Below are 24,725 nucleotides of genomic sequence, written 5' to 3' on the forward strand. Positions count from 1 at the left end.
GGGGTATATTACGTAATAGGGATAGTAATCGCACCTTATAAAGTGCCCGTTACGTGCTAAATTACGTATTTATCTTAGATATCGTGTATATAGACCTTCTCTTTTTGTCTATTTCTACTTTGATAGTTAAGCCACTTTTACCACACTCCGTATGCCCATTGCTGCGTGCCATAACTCGTGACATAAATCGACCCCCAGGCTTCCTTCGAGACTACCCACTGACTATTTACTAGACACGTTATCTATGCTCGGAAACCTTGTAAACCATCAATAACATAGCGCGAGATTTAAATAGGGTCTGTGAATTGTACACTCTGCAGTGATAATTCACACCTGTCGCCCGTTTGGAAGTTGGACAGTGCTAGACAGCCAGCCACGAGCAGCAGGCCAATCTAACCATTCCCGAAAAAGTTTGGGTCTTATCTGCTTCTCTTTTCTTCCAGTTCCAATAAAGTAATGAGCTTTTTCTGGAGGCTCCATGATTTCCCAAAGACCCTTGACTTTTGCAATAACCTGATACCGATGTGCACCGCTATTTCCCTCCCTTACTGTCGATCCCACGTCGAGATTTCGGGAATCAGCCTGGCCAGCTGTGTCCTTGTCTTTCCCTTCTGAACAGTCCCTTCTAAACCGTCTTCCTAAGCAGGCTATTTCTCAGCGATTTCCTCGACTACCCAGCAGGTACTCAAAGAACGGATCCCCGGCCGGGGCAAAAACTCCTGTTGGATTACGAGGCAGAAAAGGGGCCCTATTAGGTAGTTAGGTAGGGGTAGTAGGTAGGCAGTCTGGGCCCGTGCAGACGGACCCTTCCACCTACTTACACCCACTGAGGGATCGTGGGCTCTGCCCACGATCTTCCCCTCCTACACACTTAATACGCAATAGACCTATACTAACCTATTGACCTCGTCGCGACCGAAAGGTCTGACCTGCCTACGTATATACTAATACGCAGGTTCTCGCCTATCCGATACGGCGGCTAATTTTTAAACGTTATTATCGCTGGAGGATAAGTTACGAAAGGCAAGAATGTAATTGTATCAGTATCTTAAAGCGATCGCCCCCGAGGGCACGCCCATTTTCATCGATTGCTGTCCTAAATTACGAAAGTGGGATTCCACAGATGCAGAATATCGAGGTCTGCTGCACGAATTTGGAGGAGTCAGACCGTACGAACTCGAAATGGAAATTATCCTAGAACGCTTTAGAGAAACGGACTCGAAGGAGATTCGCTTTCGTTGGCTAAAGTGCCAGAGCGACGTCGAAAGAAAGAAAGATTTGCTAAGAAATAGTCGGCGCAGTATCCAGGAGTTCGTACAATATTGGCATGTATGAGTAGAGTATTCTCTTAAACATGTACCGTCTTTGTTCTACTTCATGCCGCCAGTAATACTAAAATTATGTATTGGACATTGTAGGCAGCAATACCACGCTACTAGCTTACAGCCTTAGCTCCTGGCCGACAATATTAGAGCTCTGAATACATAGTGTTTGTGCCAACCCTTTCTCAATACGCGCGGGAAAACAGAGCTCTCGCTGGCGCCAACCAGCCATGACGCTGTTCCCGCAGAGCTCAGCGCGTGTTTATCCAGGCTTCGGAGTTCGCGGCATACAGCTTCATGACATGCCCTGCCCCGACTAGCCTCAACAGGTTTGCATCCCCTGGCAGAGTTGACGTCCCTAGACACAAGCCGACATATCGAATTGTGCTCAGATAGCAGTTCGAGTCCTGATGTGGAGACAACATCCATACGACTTCATTTTCGCAGTCCAGAAGTAACGATGCGGGCTTGGGGGAGCCAAAATGCCTCACGATCGCCTGAAGACGGAAAGTCTGCCCATCCGGGGGGTTGATGCTACGTAGGTGTTGATATAACGAGGATGTTAGTTAATCTTACTTCTCATATTCCCCCCACTTTTAAGCAGCAAGGCACTATGGTACAGGTAGCAAAACATCCACGTGAAGGCGTGAAGAAGACGCCAAATGCAAGTGCCAAAAATACTTCCCCTCATTTCTTCATTATGATATGTTCCTTCCATGGTCACTGTGACAGTGTTCGTAGGCTCCGTCTTGCTCCAATATGCAAAGTTTGTCATTCAGTCCTGCAAAGTTAGCTTCGAGTTCACTGTAAGTAGCGTCAAAGAAAACCAAAGTTCCAATATTAATTGAGACATTAAGCTGTCATGCGGCGTAAAACATATCAAAGACTGCATAGATAGTCTAGATCAATGTAGCATTGCATTTGGTGCATCGTGGGAAGTGTCTTGGCTTGGCCGAGGGAACTCCTAATAGCGAGTTCTCCAAAAGTTGTAGCCATTTCTCGTCTTGAACATATTTTGACCAATCAGAGCAAGATTGAATAGGCGCGTGTGTTATCTAGTCGCCGTCCAGCCTATCTATCCGCATTAGGGTTACCTAATCACCATCTTGCAACCCTGTGCACTGCGGCACGGCTGATGTAGCCAAAGATGCCTAATATACATGCGGGTAACTGATTGGTCAATCATCTCCTGAAAGTGGAATGAAGCCCCTCGCTGGAAGACATAGCCCTAAAGGAACCCATACAGTTGCCATGGGTAGTACTAGTGTGATGTGAGAATACCATCGTTGCTCAATGCGGTTCTTCCCCGAACATGTGATGAGTGCAGCCTCGGACTCAAGGGTGGAGCATTTCTCAAGCTGTGAATCCAACCATGGCCTGTAATTTTTGTCCCTCTACCTAGTCTTTAGCTTGAGGTCTCCTTGTGGGTCTGAATGCGAGTTGGAGCGAGTGACTCGTCTAAGTCTTCGCTGTGAAGCTTGGGAGACGTATTAGTTGACAACTCAACTGCAGCGACATCGCCCAGGGTATATCGCCCGGCTGAATGAGGCTATCGTTGCTTTCAAGAAGCGAATGTTACATTGATGAAGCGAAGTGGGGGAGAAGCCTCGCCTAGGCTGGGCCGTAGAGGCATCCTCAGGAGCTGCTTAGAGTTGCGAAGCTGAGGGATGATGGGGAAAGAAGCCAAGAAGGCTCTTCAATCTGAATATAAAAGGACACGACTGGAACTCTTTTTTAGACAGTGAGCCTACTGATAATTCAGAAGACAACAATCGACCTCGACTCCTCAGTCCACTCCATCAAAATCTTGAATTTCAAGCCTCAAACTAAATCCCTTGCAATGCATCTATCTCTTTCTCTCGTTGCAGCTCTCGCCGCCGCTTCAGCAGCCTTCAGAATCCCCGAGGGCGCAACCGACGGCACCTATCTAGCCTACTACGACGAGTCGGGCAATGAGGTCCACGTCAAAGACCCCAATCCCATCACTGTGGCCGGCCTCGCCTCGGCTGACACTCAGGCGCGAGCCGTGAAGCGGCCTGGCCTCTCTCGGGTCCGCCGCTCCCCGGCCCCCACCGAGCTCTTCGAGCGTGCGGCCACAGTGTGGTGCGGCTGCGGCAACTTCTTGAACAACATCGACTGTGACCGCGCCGTCCAACAGATCAAGAACGATATCAATGCTGCAGGCGGCCAGTCCGACGTTGGACCTGGCCTCGCGTGGTACAAGATTAGCGGCAACGTTGTCGTGTTCCTTTGCGGCCGTGGGCCTGGCAGTGGCCGCATCACCGAGGCTAGCTTCGCTGCGGGTCTCTCGACTATCACGAGCGCTTGTGGCTACTATGTCGCCGGAACCATCGAGAATGGCAACCTTGACGTCGGCTACATGCTCAATGATCCCAATGTTTGGTTCTGCAACAGCGCCCGAGGGTCTAGCGTGCATCAGTGCTAGTTCGTTGCAGGGCTTGCTCCAATCTCATTGCACTCGTGTGAGGGTCGATGTTAAACTTGCTGCCATTCGTTGGATTCAAGCGTTCTTGTGCAACGATGCACAAGAACTTGTGTTGAAGTTGGTCATTCTCGTTGTGTGGGACTTGGCCGATGTTTGGAGAACTAGTATCATTCTTATTGCTCAGCAACCCTTGAAGTTAAATAAGTCATGGAAAGTACATAGAGGACGATAATTCAATCTCGCAATGGACTTACCTATTTTGTATACTCGCCAATTTTGTGCCATTTGAGATTTATTGAACTGTTAAAGGAGATGTCTCAGCATTCATTCAGCCAAAAACGGAAGGATTCTTTCGCAGTGAGGCGAAGAGAGCAAAGAAAAGCTCACAACCACCTATCGTCGAATAAACTACCTGAGGCAATGTAGAAGTGCATGTTTCGTTACTAAGTTTTATGTTTCTATGTATAAGTATAAAATACAAGTTCGAATACCAAAAGTCCAGTACAAGTAGTAAAGTTTTACAAGTGAAAGTATACTCTCTGCACTCCCTCGGCCCACCTCGTCAGATGTACATGATTTTCACACAATATCTTACAAGACTCTAGGAGAGTCAACTTCAGATCATCTACTGAGGTCCATCAATAGCAGCCTGTGCAGCTCTCTTGACACGTCTCATCTTGACGCCGCCACGAGTGGACCAGTACTGATCCAGCCTCGTTGTGACCTCATCAACATTGTTGTAAGGTTGAAGCGATGCCATGAACTGCACTTTCTGCGTAATAGCATCAGCGCTAAAAGCCGTAGCTGTAACCGGAACAGCTCTCCATCTAGCCTCCATTGGGTCGGCAAAGGAAGTCTCGTTGTACCCGAAATCGGCTAGGGCCGTCACGTTGAATGCCGCCATCATCTCGTGGTCCTCATGGATGAGGTTATGGCAGTGGAACATGTACACGCCATCCCATGGAGCATAATGCGCCTCAACGCGGACTACCTCACCAGCGTCAAGCCAAACCACATCCTTCAGACCAGCGGCCTCATATGGAAGGACGGGTCTCTTCGCCTTCGTGCGGCTGAGGACGCGGAAGTCGACGAGGTGCACGTGGATGGGATGCGTCCAGCCGCCGCCGCCGTTCTCAAACTCCCAAATCTCGACCTTGCCGCGAGGCACGTTGGCAAGGATGCGGTTCTTGACGTCGCTGAAGCCGACACCGTTGATCTTCCAGCCGCCGCCCTGGCGGTGGAACAGGAACTTGCGGTCGACGCCGTTGCCCTGCGACGGCGGGAAGGGGACGTTGCGGAGGTTGGCGGGAACGACGGCATTGTCGACAACGGCAGGCTTGCTGACGACGAAGCGCATCACCTGGTTGGTGAAGCCGTAGTCCTTATCCTTACCGACGTCGTCCTGGTTGCGGAGCGTGATGTTTTGGCCCGCAAACTGGCTGAAATCGAAGACGACCTCCCAGCGCTCGGCCATGGAGATAGTCAGGGTGGAGGATGTGATGGGGCCCGTGAGGAGGCCTGCATCGGAGGCGATGACTTGGAAAGGAACGTTGGCGCCGCCGGTCTGGCGCTGGAAGTAGAGGATGAAGGATCGTGAGACGGCGGAGTTCAGGAAGCGGAGGCGGTACTTGCGGGGTTCGACCTTGAAGAAGGGCCAGGGTTGGCCGTTGACATGGATAACGTCGCCCCAAAGGCTGTCGGTCTCGCCAGCGGGAGAGAAGAGAGAACCGTCATTGTTGTATTGCTTAGATGACAAGACGAGAGGGATATCGTTTACGCCGTATCCGGTGGGGAGGCCGAGAGCATCCTCTGCGGGATCCTGGATGATGTAGGCACCGGCCTGACCAAAGTATGCATTGACGGCAGTCTGACATTCGTGGTCAGCTAGATGAGACCAAGACAAGGCCTAAGAAACTTACGATATCCATCGCGTGGTCATGGTACCACAGGAAGCGCCCACTCTGGCTGTTGGGGTAGTAGTAATCCTTGTACTGGCCAGGCTGAATGCGATCCTCCGCCCACCCGTCCCAAGGTGCCCTCTGACATGGCATTAGACAAGTGGCAAGATATGATGGGGCTCGAGAGACTTACAGAAGGCGAACCGTGGAGATGCACCGCACTCGGCAGAACAGCCTTGTTGGTGAATCTGACAACCGTCTCCCGTCCCCTGGGCACCAAGAAGGTAGGACCAGGAGAGATGCCATCATAGCCCACAAGCGAGGCCGGTCCCTTGTTGGGATAGACCTGCTGCTTGAATGGAACGATGTCGACCTCGTAGTAATCGATCTGCTTGTTTGTGACCGGGTTCGTGATCGACCTTGGTTGTCATCAGTATGCTAGTCAAGGATTAGGGGCTGCATATCTCACATCTTGGGCTGCTTCACCGGCGGAATCGGCAGAGGAAACTGGTAAAAGTACTTGTACTCGGGACTCAACCAGTCCTTTGCCGATGACCCTTCAAAGAGGGCCATCGCCGCCACGAGGTGAGAAGCTCGGAAGAACATCTTGTCAAGAGAGTGAAGGGGAGGGAAGGGAATTCGACGCGAGGGAAGCTGGGTATCGTTTCAGAGACGAAGGTTGGCCTGGTGATCCAACATCAATAGGTTACCAGGTGATCATGGCTTATATATGCCGTTGTAGTGACCAAGGTTTTGGCCTGTATCCGTATTCCCCATCATGATGGGAGAAAAACACCCGAGTGGCGTCGCCTGGGCATCCAGGCTATCGCCGCCTTGTCGTCCATGGCCAAGACTGTCCGAACATACATAGCAGCGGAAGCCCAGATGTGTTCCCTGGGTTATGGCTCAGGCTTCGTGACTCGAGAGTACATTCTTCTTTGCGCCGTAGGAAGAGAGTCTAGAACCTTAGAATAGCACTTCTCGCAGTGATCGGATGAACTGTGTAAGGTCAGCGCGTATAGGAAAAAGGCAGCTACTCCTGCAGAAACTATGACATCCTCCCCCACTTTCCGTGCAGGGCCTCAAGATCTTCCTGCTCTATGTTGCTTTGGTCGGAAAGGATCAAGCATCGCCAAGTCGATTGACGGAGTGCGCATCGGGTGACCCGAAGAATTGGTTTGGCTGCGAGGCTTCGGGACCCGTGCATGCATTTGCAAGCTGCACATTCGGCTATTGTAAGTCAGAGCCAACTGTGCCATTAAGGGGGCATCATCGAAAATAGCGGAAATCGCAGAGTCCGGTGTTCTTGGCATCTGGAGATGACCCCCATCCCCCATGGAGACCGCCTTCAAGATATCCACAGCCAGCCCAGCACGCACCCTCGGCGCGGGATCGAACAGAGCATAAGCAGACCGCAATGCAAGTGCATAGCATCTATGCCGCTCGCTGTTAAGGTCGAGAGGTGCAGGCTGCTGTAGCAACATGGACTGCCAAGGCGCGCCGGCACGAACGTGTGTTTCCCCACGGACATGAAAATGGCAATGGTGAATAATTCCCCTTTTCGACATTTGCATTTGAGGTTACACGAATGGGCTCGAAAATTGTTTGGTGAGCCTGTAAGGAGCTGGCAATAATCCCTTCGCAACAATTTCCTCGGTGGCAGCTAATGTCAATCGCGAGGTTTATTTGCCGCCGGCATATCAACACACCCGTTCAGTTGAAGGATGACGGACGCCTCTTGGTGATCTTTTCGAGTGGCGCTTCAAGCTAGTGACGGTTCTTGATGAAGACCATCCGAAGGCCCGGACGCGCCCCCCTGAAACTGACGCTCTAGCTCGGATGGAAAGACTCGGGGCTGACAGCTAGCTCATGTCGTGCAAGGCTCGTGAGCCACGTATCGATTCTGACTTCCCACGCAGATCCGATCTTAGGCTCGCGTGATGGATGGTGACAGATCATTCGATATATGCTTTTTTTCAGGCGACAGCGAACTTCGTCCAACTCCGGGCTCCGCTAAAGGCGAAGAGGTCAAGGAACAGCAGAGTCTCGAGCTGAACAACATTGTCGGACTTAGCCGGGGTGAAGGCCGGTGCTTGGACCCACTTACGCTCCGTGCCGATCCCGCGTGTAATTCACGACTCCAAACTTTCTCCAAGCCCGCGAGAACACTACAAATACCACGGCATCAACCAAGCAAACATGGCATAATTCAATGATGTAAAAAAGCAAAATAAAAGGGCTCAACCGGGGATCGAACCCGGGGCCTCTCGCAGAGTAGACAGACGTCGGAACCCAAAGCGAGAATCATACCTCTAGACCATTGAGCCAATGTTGCGAGATATTTGCATCTCGGAATGGGACTGCCGACTTCCGAGAGGTTTGTCATCTAAGTAGTCTGATCGACAAGCTAAGGTAGAACTGATTCTCGTTCCTGTCACCCTCAACTTCATGATAGCCAGATATAGACTGTGATTTGGTTCATAAAAGCACGGTTTGCAAATAAGAGCGATTGGATAGGTACTTACAATATCGCGAGAAGGTAAGTTGTATTAGTGTAGAGTGCTACGCCTGCTAACTAACAAAGGTTCTGACTAAAGAAGGCATAGCCTTTAATGAGCCAAATCATGTGGCCGGTGCTTTAATAGGACGACACCGCTTTTGACGGCAACCGACGTCACCGTAGTTGACTCTATATGCCGCCGTAGTGGAAACCGACCGAGTGCCGGTAGTAGACCGGGATCTTATCTTTTTGTCTCTATTGGAACGTCACGACTTTGTTGAAACATTTAGAATCAGGAATGTTCCCATATCCCTGTACCTTAGTAAGGGTGCGATTCCTCATGAGATTTGACGACAGCTGACTGAGAACTATCGCAGTCGTTGGCGACGAGACGTGCTCCAGTCGCTAGAGCCGCATGAACTTAATGCTAAGAGAAGAATAAAACAGCCGTGAAGCGGCAACTTTAATACTCTTACTACCGTAAGACAAGGAAGCGTGACCTCCATTGATCCCCGACAAACGGGGCCGCGCCGGTTCCCCATCGTGGATCCCGCCCGCCGAGGACCGATACCCGCGCCACCCAGCCTCTTCCGGGACGGCTATCGGCCGGTGACAAACAAAGGACAACCATCACTCACCGTCGACAGCACTTTGCGGGCGTGCCAACGCGTTATCATTCGCATCATCCAAGTCGGCGACACAAGTCAAGTCTTGCTCCACCGTTCATGTTCGTGATCCACATCTAGGGCACTAGCCTCTTGGCCATCATCTTTGGTCGCCGAGAGAGTCTAGTCAACGCCGGCATCGTGGGAACGTGACCCGCCCTCCCCACGAAATCTCTGCCACTGCCGTGATGGCTTGTTGAGGATTCTGACTAGATGCCCGAGAATCTTAATTCCTTCCCTCCAGGTTTTCCTCTCATGTCTCGCATCGCGTCAGTGTCATGTTATGATGTTAGTCAACATGAAAGTGCCCGGGACGAGCAAAGAACTAGACCTGGCCCAGATACTGCCTGTACTTCACTCAAAGAAGACCCGAGGAAACTTGTTCTAGCTCGCCGTGTGAAGGCCCCATAACGTAAGGATTATCTTCCCCGGTCTGCTGCCAAGCTAGCTTCCCCCTTGTCCGACCTTCGATAAGTCTCGGGCGCCAAGGCGGCTGGCGGTGCGGCTTCTTGTAAAGCGGTCGGTCTTTGCCTCTCGAGACAGCCGTTGTCTCTGTCCTATAACCAACCCATGTATTCTTTCGGTTCATACTTAGGTACACTGTCTTCGCTCGGCCCTTTCCATCTGAACGGTGACGATCTTTGCTTCCTCTACATCGAGTGACAGCTATCAACGGCTTGACATCTAGTCTTTTGAAACGACATTGGAAACTATCAACCATACTCTCCAATTAGCATAAGCACCCAACATCCAATAGCAGCAAGCATATTTGTATCCAATATGGCGGCCAGCAAAGCTGGTGCGTTTCTCGCAAAGATTCTCGGTATCGATCTTGAAGCCAGCACCCGCCACCAGACACAAGAACTCCACGACCACGTTGTCAACGCCATTTCTCCATACGAACCGTACTATGAAGAGGATCCCACAGTAAAGGAGTGGCTGTTGGAGCAAGTACCAACAAAAGAAGGATCAGCTCGTTATGTCAAAAGCCTATTTCCCTTTACGAAATGGATTTTGAGATACAACACTCGCTGGCTCATCTCAGATGCTATTGCGGGTAAGCACTTCCGGGGTTCCAGGCCAGGCAACTTGGCGGCATCAACTAACAATCCCTTACTTAGGTGTCACACTTGGTCTCGTCGTCATCCCACAAGCTATGGCCTATGCCCTCCTCGCCCGCCTAAGTCCTGAATATGGACTTTACACATCATTCACTGGTGCAGCTCTTTACTGGATATTCGGAACCTCCAAGGATATTGCGATAGGAGTAAGATGCTTATAGTGCTACATCCTTGTAACAATTTCATACTGACTGTATAACAGGCAACCGCCGTCGTCTCCCTCCTCGTCGGCAAAGTCAGCGCCAAAGTCCTCGAAGAACACCCTGGCGAATTCCAACCAGAAGAAATTTCCAAAACCCTTGCCTTCCTCGCCGGTGCCGTCCTCCTCGTCTTCGGTCTTCTCCGCCTCGACTGGATCATCGAGTTCATCCCACACGTTGCCATCTCCGCCTTCGTCACCGGCGCCGCCATCACAATCACCCTCAGCCAGATTCCATCCCTCCTCGGCATCGACGGCGTCAACTCCAAAGAGGCCGCTTATCGCGTCTTCATCAACACGGCCCGTGGTCTGCCCCGCGTCAAGCTCGATGCCGCCATCGGGCTGACGGCTCTGGTGCTGCTGGCTGCCATCAAGTGGTACACGGAGCGCATGGCCAGGTCGCAGCCTAAGCGGAAGCGTATGTGGGAGATGCTCTGCTCGCTGCGCATGACTTTTACTATCTTGCTATACACACTTATCAGCTTTTTGGTGAATCGTGGGCTAGAGAACGGGGAGCACAAGTTCCGTATAACAGGGACACTGCCCAAAGGCTTCACACACGCTGGCCCGCCTTCTGTAAATACAAAGCTGATCTCGGCGCTGCTACCAGATCTACCGGCTACGGTCATCATTCTTGTGATTGAGCACATTGCTATCGGCAAGTCCTTTGGTCGCATCAACAACTATACTGTCCAGCCATCTCAGGAACTTATCTCAATCGGATGCACCAACCTATTCGGCCCCTTCTTAGGCGCATACTCTTCGACAGGCTCCTTCGGCGGCACCGCAATTCTCTCAAAAGCCGGAGTGAGGACACCAATGGCCGGCGTCTTCAACGGAGCGATTCTCCTCCTCGCGTTATACGCTCTCACCTCAGTACTCTACTACATCCCCATGGCCAGCCTAGCAGCTCTCATCATCCACGCCGTGATCAACCTCATAACCTCTCCAGACCACATCTTCAAGTCATGGCTCATGTCACCGCCTGACGTCTTCATCTACTTCATTGGCGTCTTCGTCTCCATCTTCACCAGCCTCGAAGACGGCATCTACGTCACAGTAGCCCTCTCTGCAGCCCTTCTCCTCCTCCGCCTCGCCCGCTCCAAAGGCCGTTTCCTCGGCGCCGCGCGCGTCTACCAGCACCCGGACCACCGCACCAGCACCACCCTCGACCACAAAGACTCGGACCACCACTCCATCAGCAGCTCGCAGACCCTCTTCCACGGCAAAGCCCCCCCGTCGCCGCGTCTCCCGGCATCACACGACGTGTTCCTCCCGCTAGATCGCAAAGACGGCACTAACCCAGCTGTTCAAGTCAATGAGCTCTACCCAGGGGTGTTTATCTACCGCTTCACCGAGGGCTTCAACTACCTGAACCAAGCGCAGTACGTTGACCGCTTGATCGAGCACGTCACGCACTCCACCCGCCGCACGACGACACCACACTACGACCACCCAGGCGACCGCCCCTGGAACGAGCCCGTTCCGCCACCCTCGACAGTTGAAACCGATAACGAGTCCCCATCATTGCTGAAGCCGATCCTCCGGGCCGTCATATTCGACTGCGCTGCCGTGAATAACATGGACTCGGGCGCCGTGGAGGGCTTGATTGACCTGCGGAACCAACTCGATAGGTGGGCGGCACCGGAGCCAGTGGAGTGGCACTTTGCTGGTGTTCATAACCGGTGGACGCGGCGCGCGCTGTCGGTGTCTGGGTTTGGGTGTCTGAGGACGGGTCATTTGGAGGGGTGGGAGCCGGTTTTCAGTCTGGCTGATTTGGCAGGGCGGCCGCCGATGATGTGCGAGCAGCAACTTGTTACAACGAGGTCGAAGTCGGCGTGTGTGGCAAGTGATTCCGAGCAGTCTTCCTCCTCATCGGCTATGGAACAGGGTGTTCTGGGGACCAAAGAGGGAGGAATTCGGCACCTCGCGGCTGTTGGGGCTATCAACAGACCGTTCTTCCATCTCGATTTACCTTTGGCGGTTGAAAGTGCCGTCAAGAGCGCGAGACGGAGAGATCATCGACCACGGGCTTGAACCATAAGCGGTTATAAGCAGGCATCAGAAAATTGAATGTGCGGTTATAGTCGTCCGGGAGACATAGTGTGATACTCTTATTTTTGAATGATGTTAGAATAGATACTCCAATAGCACGTAAGTCTAATTCGATGAACAAATTTTACTTGACCACTCGACATTACGATCAAATTCAGTTCATCTTTCTTACTTCGAGACATGTGAATTGTCGCTTCGCTCAAGCCGGAACAGTTCAATTCTATCGCTGTAGCGGCCATTGTTTCAAAGGACTTATCATACAGGATGAAGAGAACCCAGACCATTGCCTCATCAGGTCGCATTTCTCATATTCTAAATATGTAACATCTATTGTGCATCCTCTACTGAAAGTCTGACCGCCAGGCCGATTAGACCACAGTCGTAAAGACCTGCATCTTCCCCTTGGTTTCCCACTTGGCCTCGATGCCGGGAGCAACAAAGTAAATATGACCAGCCTTGACGTCAAATTTCTCCCCGTCCGCCTCCAAAACTCCCTCGCCTTCGATGACGATAGCAACCGAGGGTCCTTCACTCGCCTTCAGAACTTCCGTCTTGCTGCCCTCGTCCAAATCCGTCTTCAACATGTCGAACTCGCTCAATGGCGGCGGATACACGACTGTACGTCCTTGTGTGCCGCGAGAACTCTTCTCCGCAGGTAAAAGCACGTCATTTTTGTTATGCGCCTTGAAAGTCAATGTCTTGCTGAACAAATCAATGTTGTTCCTGTCGCCGGGCGGACAGAAGCCCGTATTGAGAACGTTGTTCGAACGAGCCATGCACTCCACAATGTCCCCAGACAGATAAGCATGAATGCCATCGGCAGGGATATACAACGCATCGCCAGCCTCCAGCGACAAAAAGTTCATACACAACAGCGCAACCAGGATGCCATTGTCGCCTTTACCAAACTGATCCTGCAGACGCGGCAGAAGATCCAGCACGTAGCCGTTCCCGCCCAGCTCCTCGCGCGGGGTGCCGCCGAGAGCCTTTAAGGCCTTTTCGACAGTGTTTTCATCGGCGAGCAGAATGCGGCGCGTGACCTCCCGTAACGTCTCGTCGGTCCACCTAGTCGTCCCATCGGGGATCAGGTCGCGCAGGGCAGGGATGTTGATCACGGGCGAGATCTGGTCCAGAGGCTTGAACCCGGCAAAGACCTCAAACGGACCCAGTGCCACAGCAATCTCGGGCTTGTGGTTGGCGTCGGTGAAGTTTTCGGGGTCCTGCTCGTGGAGCTTGCTGGCGAGAGACTTGTTTGGGTGGATCTGGAGGGGTAGGGCTTTTGCGATGGACAGGATCTTGGGAAGGTAGGGGAGCTGGCCGTCGAGCTCGGTGATGACTTTTTTGCCGAGCAGTTGTTCCTTGTTCTTGTCTAGGACGTCCTTGAGGAGCTCGCCTGTCTCCAGTACGCGTGCGGGAAAGTCGGGGTAGTCGCCGAACCACATTTCTGAGTAAGCTTCATTGTTGTTTATTGTGAAGCCGCTTGGGGTGTTTTCGCAGAGGCGTGCGGCGAGCGAGTCGCGACCCTTTTTGCCCCAGTCGTAGTTGTTGCATGTGCCGCTTAGCTGGAAGACTGAGCTTTGTGAACTCATGGCGGTGGTTTTGTGAGTCTTTTCTCTCTTCTCCTATTCTCTGAGGAGCTTCTGTTTCTCTTCTCTTCTCCAAAGTACTTTGGGTATAATTCTAGCGTGGCGGTCTTCGGTTGATGATCAGGGGTATCTTGTCTATAAGGTAATTTTAGGTCTAATTGATGAGTGCGACGGTCTTCTTCTTTTGAATCTTATACAACGTGCATTCAGATTCCATACGAGAAGTAAGTGGTTTGTAATTCGGATATTAGGTGACCAGCTAGTGACGTCGAAAAGATTGACGCAACAAAATCGTCATAGAAGTCTTGCAGCCGTCCGACGCCCGGTCCCACTTTGCTGTGTCTCGGCGGGCCGTGGCGAACTCGAGGCCGGACCTGCAGCTCCGGTCAACGGTGAGGCAGCGGCAACTTCGGAAAAGCTAATGTATATTGACTGGTCCAGGCTAGAATCGCGATCTTTAGCAACTGATTACTGCATGTAATTACTTAGCTTGGCCCGCAATCCCGCACGCATAGTCCGGTTCGTGACGTTAGGCCTAATGGTTGAAATGGATGGTCTGACTTCACAACTAAATTACAGTCAATACACAAATTAGAGTGGCTTCAACTGTAGCTTAGCGACTAAGATTTCAATTGGTTAAAAGCTGACTCCATCCATGGACCTATTCCAGAGATCCAACATGACCCTTTCATGTAAGCCATCTTCTATTCAATCTTGAGATAACCATGCCAATAGGCATTAGGCGACATTTGGCACATATTAGCTCGTACTCGATTAATGGTATCACCCCATCTCATTGAATTAGGTATAGAACTGTAAAGACAGGTATTCCCTCACATTACCGACCAGGAAAACGCTACGCCAGTTTTAAATTACCATTTTATTTTCTTCACTCATCACACCGAATCTCAAAAAACTCGGACAACTCAGCAAATCCAAGCCCAGACCCAGGACCATCAGGGCGACCGATCATTGCGGGACTTTCTTCCACCCTGAGGCCATCGCCAGACCGATCAGGTCGGCCATCCTTCCCAGGCCCATTTCCGCCCTCGTCACCTTTCCTAGACGAATACGACGAAGACTTGCCTTTCGACCTGTTCTTGCCCTTGCCCTTGCCTTTGCCTGTGCCCTTTGGCCCACCAGTCTGTTCAGAGTCATCGCCGGCGCCTTTGGGATTGTCTAGGTCATCAGAGTCCCCTTTCCCACCAGCAGCGGCATGAAAGACAGACTCCTCAGCACCCAAAGAGAAGTTACGTGCGCCGGGAGGGACGGCCGCGCGCAATGTTGCGCGCGGCGTAGAGGTTGAGAGAGCGACCGTTGCGAGAGGCCTTGGCCTTGCTCGCCTTGTTAGCCTTGCCCGCACCAGCACCGCCGGCAGCAGCGCCGGCGTTGGCAGTCCCGTTGTTCGCGGCGCCACCGGCAGCATCTTCTTCATCAGCGGTGTTTCCGTTGTCTGCCGCGGCGTCCTCCTCATCGGCGGCATTGCCGGCGTTACCGGCGTTGTTGTTGGCGTTGCCAGCATTCTTGTTCTTGCCGGCCTTTGCGTTTCCAGCTCCAGCGTTCGCATTGCCTGCGTTGGCGTTCCCGTTGCCGGCGGCAGCGTCTTCGTCATCAGCAGCAGCGTTGCCATTTCCGGCGGCGGCGTCCTCCTCATCGGCGGCGTTGCCTGCATTGCCAGCAGCAGCGTCCTCTTCGTCAGCGGCATTGCCAGCGTTATTGTTGTTGTTGGCGTTGCCGGCATTGTTACCGGCGTTGTTGGCAGCGCCGTTGGCGGCGTTCTTGTTCTTGCCAGCCTTTGCGTTTCCTGCTCCAGCGTTGGCATTTCCAGCTGCGGCATCCTCCTCGGCGGCTGCGTTGCCATTTCCAGCGGCGGCGTCTTCCTCATCGGCGGCGTTGCCAGCGTTGTTGTTGTTGTTGTTATTGGCATTGCCAGCGTTGCCTGCGGCCGCGTCCTCCTCGTCATCAGCGGCAGCACCGTTTCCAGCAGCAGCATTGCCAGCGTTGTTGGCGTTGCCAGCGTTGTTGGCGGCACCGTTACCGGCGTTCTTGTTCTTGCCAGCCTTCGCGTTGCCTGCTCCAGCATTGGCGTTACCAGCGTTCGCATTACCGGCATTGCCGTTGCCAGCAGCAGCGTCTTCTTCGTCATCCGCAGCAGCGCCGCCGTTGCCGGCAGCCGCATCCTCATCGTCTGCGGCCGCGTTTCCGTTGCCTGCATTGGCATTGCCGTTACCGGCAGCTGCATCTTCCCCGTCGTCAGCGGCAGCACCGTTGCCCGCCGCGGCGTCCTCTTCGTCCGCAGCATTGCCGGCATTGTTCTGGTTGTTGGCGTTACCGCCGGCATTGCCACCCTTGGCCTGGGCACCATTGCCCCCAGCACCGGCACCAGCAGCCTGCTGGCCACCGTTACCGCCACCACCGCGCTTACGCTTGCTGGCTTGGGCTCCTGCCTCGAAGACATTGATGACACCATCACCGTTGAGGTCGTCCGGGTCTCCGGCCGCGGCGGGGGTGCCGTTCGGGTTATTGCGGTCAAAGGTGGACTGGAGCTGCTGGATGAGTTCGCTGCCTCCGGCGCGGCGCTCGCGGCTGCGGGAGACTTCAGAGGCGGGCGCCGCGGCGACGACGCCGGCTAGAAGGGCAATGGCTGCTGTGGAGAACTTCATATTGAAGTGTAGGGAGAAGAGAGAGATATGGTAGTAAAGAGAAGGTGAGAATGGAAAGAGAATAAAGTACACGTGAAAGAACAACTACTGCCCGAGTAGTGTTGAAGAGAATGAGACTGGCTCAAGGGAAAAAGGAGAAGGAGAAGAGCTTGGTGATGGATGGATTGAGGTGAGGGTGAAGAAGTAGAGTAAGCGTTATCACCAGCGGCCAAGAAGCCATGCTTTATATCCCAACTTGCCAGTCGATTTCACCTCACAATTAAGGTCTGCCTACTCCATATGTTCCCCCTGTCTTTGCGCCATCATCTGGTATTCTTGCGCTGAACTCCAGCCGCCCGTGGGTCACAACGTGACGGACCATGGAGTATGATGCCAATACCATCATCCTATGAGCCCCAGGGGAGAAGAACCCTCGTGAAACAAACCACCATTGGATCAACGGATCCGAGTCACCACTCTCTAACCATGGCATGTGCCAGACTCTCGGAGCGGCCTCTCAGATCGACCCTGCCTCCAACGTCTAAACTCCCCGGCACCTCGATGTATTATGGCGAAGTCACCGTCAAAGTGACAGGCAAATTGAAGCCCTTGTTGTTGATGGCGGAAAGGTTGTGGGTTGGTCTTGGCTGAAGTTGACATTCACAGCTCCACCACGGAGACTTCTCCACAAAAGTTTCGCGGAGTCGCATTTCAGCAGTCTCAGGAGTTCGGTTTGTCTCAACATCCCTCCAGAAAAAGGTCTTGGCTAAGTCTTGGCTAAAGGGGCATTCTGTTCCTCCAACTACCACGTCAAATACTCTTGGCAAGTTTGCTCAGGTCGACAACATCCATCTGAACTATGAGCAAAGACAGAAAAAGCTCAACACGCAATGCGCCAAGCCCACCTCCAAAACGTCCGTCTGGGGTTCCCCTTGGCTGTCAAACTGCCAACTCAAAGTTGCTAGGTGACGCTCAACCCAAGTCCTTCCAGCTCATCCGATGGACGAATAAACGTCATGTGCCATCCGTAACTCGGGATGTCAGACTCCTGAAACATCACACCCCGGTACACAACCTCACCACATAGAAGAAAAAGGGGGTAAAGAGAGCACGGCCTAGGAGGAATAAGAATTTTTTAAACATTAACAGCAAATAAGCTCCAATATCACCATAGTAAGCTTGATTTACAGTGGACGGGGGGAACCACAACCCTGGGCCGGGGCGGCGGGGAGGAGGGAGGGGCCACGGAGGTCCAGCCAGCGGCTCGACTGATGTGATGGTGGATTGTGGGGGTTTGAGAACTATTCCGAACGATCGACTCGAGTGTCCTTGACAGTGAGGGAAGATTCCACCTCCAGTCCGGACCCAATCATCTTGGGCCGGGAGTTGAGTCGAGACCAGGCACCTTTCCCGTCCCGGTTTCGGTCTTCGTTCTTTTTTGAGAGGCGGGCGGCAGATCACGTCGGGTTCTTGTCTTTCTCCCCGCCCCCGAGCAGAGGTGCGTCTATTCTTGGAATCTCCCTCGCATCTGCCGCTCGCTTTCTGTGGCTCTGGAACTCGTGATCGTCTGCGAAACCCGCGTTGATCACGTCTTGGTGCGGCATATACTCATCGTAGACCCATATTGTGCCATCGAAGCCTGCGTTCGTGGTTAGGCTTGAGCAACATTGAGAGAGTCTTCGATGAAAAGAAGACGTGGACATAACTCGATGATTTTATGCAGTTTTCTTGCGTAAAGCAAGAAGAAGAACTTAGAGACCCTTGAACAGGAGTCCCACCATACTGCGTAAGTACGAACAAGGTAAATAGGTATTAAGGTACTACTTAGTATACATCATGAATGTAGAAAGGAGAAGTCGTAAGACATGCCAAGAGCACGTCACCACTGGTGTGAAGCACCTCAAAAGCTGTAACACAGATCCCAAAGCGGCACCCGGGTACTGTAAAGCTCGCCGCTCCACCACTTTGTTGCGAAGCCAGTCAAGTTGAAGTAGAAGTCCGTCGCAAACTCGACCCCATTCTTCTCGGCGCAGATCAACCCGTCCTGGGGCACATCAACACTAACTTGTGCCACCTCGGCCGGCTTACTCGTAAAGTTACCGCCCCCGATAGTGCTGCTGCTGCTGCTGCTGCCGCCAACGCTACCGCTGACCCCCAGATTCTGCTCTCCGCGCAGCTTGAACACGTTATCGAACCCTGGCGTCGCCGTGATGCCGGAGCTGAGATCGACCAGCCCGCCGAGCAACTTGAACGCCAGCTGCACGGTAACGTCCGCTGAGGCGTCGACGCGCACATCAGCCGACTCGGTGATGTTGGCGTAGCTGCTGTACTTTGGCTCCCACCCACTCGCCGACGACTTCTCTCCGTGCAGGAGGTCGAGATGAACGTTGCCCGCCGGCAGACTCACGCTCAGTCCCGCCGTGACGCCGACGGCAGCAGAGACGTCAAAGTCTAAGCCCACAGCGAAAGCCACGCCCGGACCGAGCTCGACGATACCGGGGACGGATACGAGGGAGTAGGATAACGCGTCCGGGGCGTACTTGAGTGCGTGGCTGTAGGAGGCGGCGACGTCGACCGATACGCCGACGGCCGAGTCAAAGGTCGTGTCTAGGTCAAAGTACAGAGACTGCAGTTTGAAGCCCCAGAAGTTGTACTTTAGGTAGCCGGAGAAGGTGATCTTGGAGCTGAACCAGGCCTCGTCGGCCGTGATGTTGACGTACTGCCCGTCGCTATAAAGGACCGTGTTCTCGGCGATGCCCTCGGCGAAGGAGAGGGAGACGGACGGGTCGAGGGTGAGGCGCTTGGAGAGCGTGGCAGCCGGCAGGGAAGTGAAGGACATTTCGCACTCGCCGGCGATGTTGGTGAGCTCCTCCTTTGAAGCTGCGACCGTGATGGATAGGTCGCCCTTGCTGGAGGTCAAGCCCGTTGCGAGGAAGAAGCCCCGTTCAAATTCGGCATCGCAGTTGCCCATGTGGTTGGTGATGAGGATAAACCCTTCTTCGGCAGAGTCGGACCAGTCTTTGACAGCCTCGTGAAAGGCGTCGGCGGAGGAAAAGGAAACGGTGAGCTCGTCGTCTCCGCAGGCGACGTTGCTGACGGCGTCGACGTGCTCGAGGACCACGGCGGGGTTCTTGAACGCGAGCTTCATGTCGATGGAACCTTGTTCCTCCGTGTCCGTGGCCGCGTAGTAGAGCGAGACATTTGTGGCCGGGACGATGTTGATGGGGTCTTTGGTGTCGATGCCGGGAGCGGCGGTGGCGCCAAAGGTGTGTGTTGTGTTTACAGCTGGACGAAGGGTCTCGGGCTTGACGGCGAGGGGCTCGTAGGCTGGGATATCCTCGATTACGTGCGCTGCTTGCGCGGTGAACCTCTCCGTGGACGTTGGCGTCGGGACGGTGGTTAGGGTTGTGAAAGCGGACGAGGAGGAGGCTGCTTGTTCGGGCTGATCGGGCATCTCGACGACAATGTAGGTGACGCGCTGGATGCCATCAGATGAGCAGCTGCACCCTTCGGTATGAGCTGCTGCGCCGGAAGCAAGCAGCAGTCCGGCCAGAAAACGGCCGATTACACTTGAGCGAATCATGATGAGGGTATCGAAGAACAAGGTCAAGGAGGACCAAAGAGTGTTGGGTATTCAGAACGAATGTCGTTGGGGAAATGAGAGGACGCACAGCAACGAAGCTGGCCTGGCTGATGTTCAAAGAGTGACTTGGTGAGCGCGGAATCACCGACGAGATGCCTACAGCTTCAACATCGTGAGACTCGACAAGAGAGGCGGCCACTAGGCCTTATAAGGTGGCCGCTTGTCTCTTCTCTCCTTCCATCGTCTCTATCTGCATGCCTTGCTTTCTCCTTATCCTTACCCAAGGAGGGTTAGCCATATGCCAGATCAGATTGGTGTGTCGGCAATGGCGCAGCTGCCGGGACGGAAACCGAGCAAGGTATCCTCGAACTTCGGGGAGCGCATCTCAAGCACGACTGGACGAGGGGAAACGCAGCCGAAAGATGGTGTGATGCCGCCTATTCGGGCTACGAGCCTACGAGGTTATCTGGCTCTCGTCTCCATGGCAGGGGTCGTTAGTGTAGAATGAAGGAGACAGAGGCGATTGGTAGTTCAATGAAATGCAACGTTGACGGATTAGCAGCCACTCGATTAGGTTATTCCCACGGCCACATGGTCTTGGATATTGCCGGATACTGTCCGGAGGTGGAGGAAACCAACGCGCTGCCCTCTTCATCCTCTCGTCGAGGACGGCTATGATAGCCGGACAACGTGTCTTGGACTCTTGGGAACAATGCCGCTGACGGGCTCCGCGCGTCTTCCCCCAGGGGGGTGACAGCACGAAAGGCACGCTTTCGGCCAGATACATCCTTTGTTGGTGATGGACTCATGGAGTCTTGCCCGTGTACGGACGATGCGCCGTCAGGTAGGAATCAGGTGGGACAAGAGTCAGGGTCCTACCAGGGAGAGGGGGAAGACGGGATCCTTTTCTCAAGACTCGATTCTATTCCCAAAGAGACCAACACGGGTTAAGCTCAAATGCTGAGCATGCGCGGTCATTGGATCCCTTGTTGATCATCGAAACTCAACTGGTCCCCTGATGATCTCCCATGTATCGATGAGAAGAAGGGCTTAATGGGGATTCCGTTCTCTCTAGCTCGGATAGAACCGCCCAATTAGGACGTGAAAGTCCACATGTTGATTGTTATTGGCTTGATGCTACCCTGTCATGACTGTTGGCTTTTACTCCTCTTGCTCTTTTAGGGTAGGGAAGCGGCCCCCAATGGCGGTCCGTTATCGTCGATTCGTCGCAGCGCGGTACCTTACAGTCTGACAGATGGTCGCCCCTGAGGCCAGCAGGATGTGTGACAGGGTTTATCCTGTGCCATCATCGCCATGTGGCTCCGCCGGTCTGCCCATTCGTGGGTGTTTAGGCCGCCTCTTATTTCTTTCGATCCTTGGGAGAGAGAAAGTCAGGACTAGCTTCAACTGAGACAAGTTGACCGTTGGTATCCGTTGGTAGGAAAGTGATTTCTGAGAGGAATCCCTCTGGTCTTTGGTGTCCATCTGGCTGCTGACAAAGAGATGATTGCAACTCTAGTTGGTTCTTGTCTACAATCGGTTGCTTATGAAGACCATCGGCGTGTCTATTGGTTCGGAACTGGCCGTTAGCATCAGTGTTAAGGTGCCGCTTTGATCTCAGCGAGGTCGTCGCTCACTGTTTGGTTCTCATTTCCCTCTTCTTCTCTCCCCCATCGTTTCTCACAACTGCGCACGACTCATCTTCCATGTTCATCACATGGCTTTTCCACAACACTCACCTGCCGGATTCCGAATCTCTCGCATCTCATCGCGTCGCTTTCGGTCATGTCTATAATTGACCTAGTCAACTGCTCACTTGGGACTAAGAGGCCCGCAAAATAAAGGACATGGCACACGAACGTAAAAAGCAAATTGGGAGGCGCGCCGGAATACTGCCGATGATGAACTGAGTCTTTGTTCAATTTTGCTCAAAATCGGCCAGTGGCCTTGACTCGCTCTTCGTATTCCCTCGATCCAAGCGGATGAGCAAGGGAAAAGAAAATGCGAGGCGGGAAATTTGTGTACAAGTCGTACATAGTATGTACATGAAAACTCATCGAGCTACACTCTCTTCACCTTGCTGAAGAGATGTACTCAATGCTGCTGCTCCCAAACTCCGTCTCTCTTACACTCTCCTCTCGAATCAACCTCTTTTTCATCATCCCCACAAGGTAGGTTTGCACCAGATCATCTACTCATTTATGCGGTGACGTAGACGGTCTTGATGGTGGTGCGGGTGCTGCACTTGCCGCTGTGGGCAGGGGCACCAGTGGGCTTGGGGCCGCGGGTCTTGGTGCGGGTGCGAGTCTTCTTGGTCTTGGAGGCAGCGCCGGAGGGGGTGGCGGTGAGCTCGGGCTTGGCCTCGGAGACGGTGGTGCCGGGGACGGGAGCGGCAGAGGAAGCAGGGGCCTGGGACAGAGTCTCGAAGATGGGGATGGGAGCTCCGGAGGGGGCAGAGGCGGAAGCAGCCGGGGCAGAAGAGGCGGGGGCCTCAGCGGGGACGGAGGCAGCCTGGGAAGAGGTAGGGACGGCAGCAGGGGCGGAAGCGGAGGGGGTGTAGGCCGGGCCGGAGATGGTCTCGAAGATGGGCTCGGGGGCAGTGCCGGAGGCGAAGGTGGGGTCAGCGGAGTTCACGGCGCTGGTGGCGACGGCGTCAACAGCCTCGGTAGTGGAGGGGGCGGCGGCGACGGGAGCGGAGGAAGAAGCGACGGCGGGGGCGCTGGTGGCAGGGGCAGCGGAGGAAGCGGGAGCAGCGGAGGAAGCGGTGCCGGAGCCGGCGCCACCAGTCATGCAGGCAAAGGACATCTTGGTGACGGGGGAGCCGGTGACGGGGCCGTCGAGCTTCCAGGTCATGGAGACGTAGGGCCAGCAGATGCGGCCGTCGGACATGGTGACCATGTCGCCGGCGACGTAGGTGTCGTCGGAGCTGAGGACCTCACCAATCTTCTTGCCGTCGCTGCCGACCATCTGGAACTTGGTGCCAGCGAAGGTACCCTGGCAGCCCATGGCGTCGAAGGCGCAGGTGGGGGAGGAGATCTCTTCCCAGGTGACGAGGGCCTTGGAGGAGTCAAAGGTGGCGGCGTGGGCGTTGGAGCAGTCGTTGGAGCCAGAGGTCATCCAGTTGATCTGGGAGTCACCGTCGGCGGTGCCGGCAACGGAGGTAGCCTGAGAGCCGACGAGGGTGTTCTTGTCGGAGAAGAGGGCGATGGCGACGTTGCGGTTGTTGGTGCGGTTCTTGGAAGTGGTGTAGCCGGAGCCCATCCACGAGTTCTCGGTCAAGTCCATGGCGCCACGAGAGACCCAGGAGAAGATGTACGAGTCGGCACCGATGAAGCGGGCGAGGTTGGAGTAGGAGCCGGACATGCCGCCCATGGCCTCGTTGGCACCGCCGTTGATGACGTGCTCGTTGGAGATCTTGACGTTGTCGTTGGTCATGCCCTGGGACTTGGTGTTGAGCCAGATGGCACCCTGGTCCTCAGCGCAGATGGAGGCGAAGGGAGCGGCGTCAGCGGCCTCGAAGGCGATACCGGTGTTGTGGGAGCAGCCCCAGCTGGAGGAGGCGCCGGCGATGGAGGTGAGCTTGCCGGCGGTGTCAACGTAGCGGATGGCATCACCGAAGTGACCAGTGGCATCGCCCTGGTAAGCGGTGACAACGATGTAAGCAGCGTAGTAACCGGCCTTCTCGGAGAAGACGAGGTCACCGTTGACGTCGGGGGAGGCCATGGCCTGGCTGCCGTCGACGTTGGGGCCGCCGAGCCAGGTCTTGAAGGTGGGCTCGGTCTTGCCGGTGGTGTAGCGGTAGAGAACAGCGATGGCGACGTCGGTGCCGGAGCCGGAGAGGACCTCGTTGGTCATGAGAGCGAAACCATCGTTGTGGGCGACGAGACCGGCGGCCTCCTTACCACCAGAGACGGTGACGGGGTCACCGGTGGCGGCGAAGGTGGTGGGGTCGATCTGCTGGACGTGGACGCCCGTCTCGGAGGAGTCGAGGTACGCGAGCCAGGCCGACTTTCCGTCGGGGGAGACGGCGAAGGGGGTGCGGCGGTGGTGAGGAAGACCGGTCCAGTAAGCCTCCTTGATGGGGTTGAAGGACTTGATGGTGGCGGTATCGACGTGCTTCTCGAGGGAAGACGACGTCAGCTGGGCAACGGCCGCGGCCGCGAAGCCGAGGACGGAGAAGAAACGCATGTTTGCTGTTTGTATATAGCAGTTCAGGAACTTTCAAAGTTCAGTAAATGATCGTGTATGTTTCGTTTGGTAGCTTTGTGAAAGGGACTAGAGCCTTTGTTTGAATGAGTGAATGAACGAATGTCTGGAAAAAAGAATGTCGGTTGGGGCAAGGAGATGGTCAACAATCCCTTGATCGCAAGAAGAAGAGAAGAGAGGAAGCCTTGGTGTCTAGCTGGGAGGTGCGGTGTTTGCCTCCATTTAAAGAAGACAATGGCGCGAATGGAGCCGTTCAACAAGATCCCCATATTGCCCATATTGGGAACCCGCACCACCACTACCACCAACATGGCCAGCATAGACCAGCATCAGGTAAGGGGGGTGTGTGGACTCTAGTCTCTGGAGATTTCGGGAGAGCACCGCCGTCGCGGTGTCAGTGTCAGTCATAGACAGGCAGAGAGGAGTCGAGGACGACAGGGCTAGATTGCTAGACGAGGACCCAATAGAGTATGTGGTTCCTTACTCTGTACGTACGGAGTAA

The 24,725-nt window shown here is 54.1% G+C and overlaps 11 protein-coding genes and 1 non-coding gene across 12 annotated transcripts; 4 read left to right on the top strand and 8 right to left on the bottom strand.

The window, feature by feature from the left end:
- Positions 1–327: 327 nt before the first annotated feature.
- On the bottom strand, positions 328–2,097 carry CLUP02_15519 (uncharacterized protein; the record flags this gene model as incomplete). The annotated part of the gene is made up of 4 exons (XM_049294443.1): positions 328–625; positions 1,445–1,558; positions 1,614–1,856; positions 1,943–2,097. The coding sequence occupies 4 exons, from the start codon at positions 2,095–2,097 to the stop codon at positions 328–330; spliced, it is 810 nt and encodes a 269-aa protein (XP_049151589.1).
- Positions 2,098–2,221: 124 nt separating this feature from the next.
- On the bottom strand, positions 2,222–2,955 carry CLUP02_15520 (uncharacterized protein; the record flags this gene model as incomplete). Its single annotated transcript, XM_049294444.1, has 4 exons — positions 2,222–2,377; positions 2,445–2,492; positions 2,567–2,680; positions 2,902–2,955. 4 exons carry the CDS (start codon positions 2,953–2,955, stop codon positions 2,222–2,224), a joined length of 372 nt encoding a protein of 123 aa, XP_049151590.1.
- A 207-nt stretch (positions 2,956–3,162) lies between these two features.
- On the top strand, positions 3,163–3,768 carry CLUP02_15521 (uncharacterized protein; the record flags this gene model as incomplete). Its single annotated transcript, XM_049294445.1, has 1 exon — positions 3,163–3,768. The coding sequence occupies one exon, from the start codon at positions 3,163–3,165 to the stop codon at positions 3,766–3,768; it is 606 nt and encodes a 201-aa protein (XP_049151591.1).
- A 625-nt stretch (positions 3,769–4,393) lies between these two features.
- Positions 4,394–7,234, bottom strand: CLUP02_15522 (multicopper oxidase; the record flags this gene model as incomplete). The annotated part of the gene is made up of 8 exons (XM_049294446.1): positions 4,394–5,635; positions 5,688–5,807; positions 5,860–6,085; positions 6,136–6,320; positions 6,461–6,560; positions 6,597–6,665; positions 6,734–6,856; positions 6,918–7,234. The coding sequence occupies 8 exons, from the start codon at positions 7,232–7,234 to the stop codon at positions 4,394–4,396; spliced, it is 2,382 nt and encodes a 793-aa protein (XP_049151592.1).
- Positions 7,235–7,902: 668 nt separating this feature from the next.
- Positions 7,903–7,993, bottom strand: CLUP02_tRNA280. Its single transcript has one exon. It is a non-coding gene; the product is annotated as a tRNA-Pro (tRNA).
- A 1,408-nt stretch (positions 7,994–9,401) lies between these two features.
- CLUP02_15523 (sulfate permease) lies at positions 9,402–12,188 on the top strand (the record flags this gene model as incomplete). Its single annotated transcript, XM_049294447.1, has 4 exons — positions 9,402–9,426; positions 9,592–9,888; positions 9,953–10,098; positions 10,155–12,188. The coding sequence occupies 4 exons, from the start codon at positions 9,402–9,404 to the stop codon at positions 12,186–12,188; spliced, it is 2,502 nt and encodes an 833-aa protein (XP_049151593.1).
- Positions 12,189–12,574: 386 nt separating this feature from the next.
- On the bottom strand, positions 12,575–13,795 carry CLUP02_15524 (phosphomannose isomerase type I; the record flags this gene model as incomplete). Its single annotated transcript, XM_049294448.1, has 1 exon — positions 12,575–13,795. The coding sequence occupies one exon, from the start codon at positions 13,793–13,795 to the stop codon at positions 12,575–12,577; it is 1,221 nt and encodes a 406-aa protein (XP_049151594.1).
- Positions 13,796–14,051: 256 nt separating this feature from the next.
- Positions 14,052–16,455, bottom strand: CLUP02_15525 (uncharacterized protein; the record flags this gene model as incomplete). The annotated part of the gene is made up of 3 exons (XM_049294449.1): positions 14,052–14,166; positions 14,695–14,989; positions 15,063–16,455. 3 exons carry the CDS (start codon positions 16,453–16,455, stop codon positions 14,052–14,054), a joined length of 1,803 nt encoding a protein of 600 aa, XP_049151595.1.
- A 110-nt stretch (positions 16,456–16,565) lies between these two features.
- CLUP02_15526 (uncharacterized protein) lies at positions 16,566–17,521 on the top strand (the record flags this gene model as incomplete). Its single annotated transcript, XM_049294450.1, has 5 exons — positions 16,566–16,624; positions 16,720–16,819; positions 16,855–17,022; positions 17,101–17,359; positions 17,400–17,521. 5 exons carry the CDS (start codon positions 16,566–16,568, stop codon positions 17,519–17,521), a joined length of 708 nt encoding a protein of 235 aa, XP_049151596.1.
- A 370-nt stretch (positions 17,522–17,891) lies between these two features.
- CLUP02_15527 (uncharacterized protein) lies at positions 17,892–20,017 on the bottom strand (the record flags this gene model as incomplete). The annotated part of the gene is made up of 2 exons (XM_049294451.1): positions 17,892–18,090; positions 18,351–20,017. The coding sequence occupies 2 exons, from the start codon at positions 20,015–20,017 to the stop codon at positions 17,892–17,894; spliced, it is 1,866 nt and encodes a 621-aa protein (XP_049151597.1).
- A 298-nt stretch (positions 20,018–20,315) lies between these two features.
- On the top strand, positions 20,316–20,525 carry CLUP02_15528 (uncharacterized protein; the record flags this gene model as incomplete). The annotated part of the gene is made up of 1 exon (XM_049294452.1): positions 20,316–20,525. The coding sequence occupies one exon, from the start codon at positions 20,316–20,318 to the stop codon at positions 20,523–20,525; it is 210 nt and encodes a 69-aa protein (XP_049151598.1).
- A 1,691-nt stretch (positions 20,526–22,216) lies between these two features.
- CLUP02_15529 (uncharacterized protein) lies at positions 22,217–24,205 on the bottom strand (the record flags this gene model as incomplete). The annotated part of the gene is made up of 1 exon (XM_049294453.1): positions 22,217–24,205. The coding sequence occupies one exon, from the start codon at positions 24,203–24,205 to the stop codon at positions 22,217–22,219; it is 1,989 nt and encodes a 662-aa protein (XP_049151599.1).
- Positions 24,206–24,725: the final 520 nt, after the last annotated feature.

This window comes from Colletotrichum lupini, chromosome 8 (assembly GCF_023278565.1).
Source record: "Colletotrichum lupini chromosome 8, complete sequence".
Lineage (NCBI taxonomy): Eukaryota > Fungi > Ascomycota > Sordariomycetes > Glomerellales > Glomerellaceae > Colletotrichum > Colletotrichum lupini.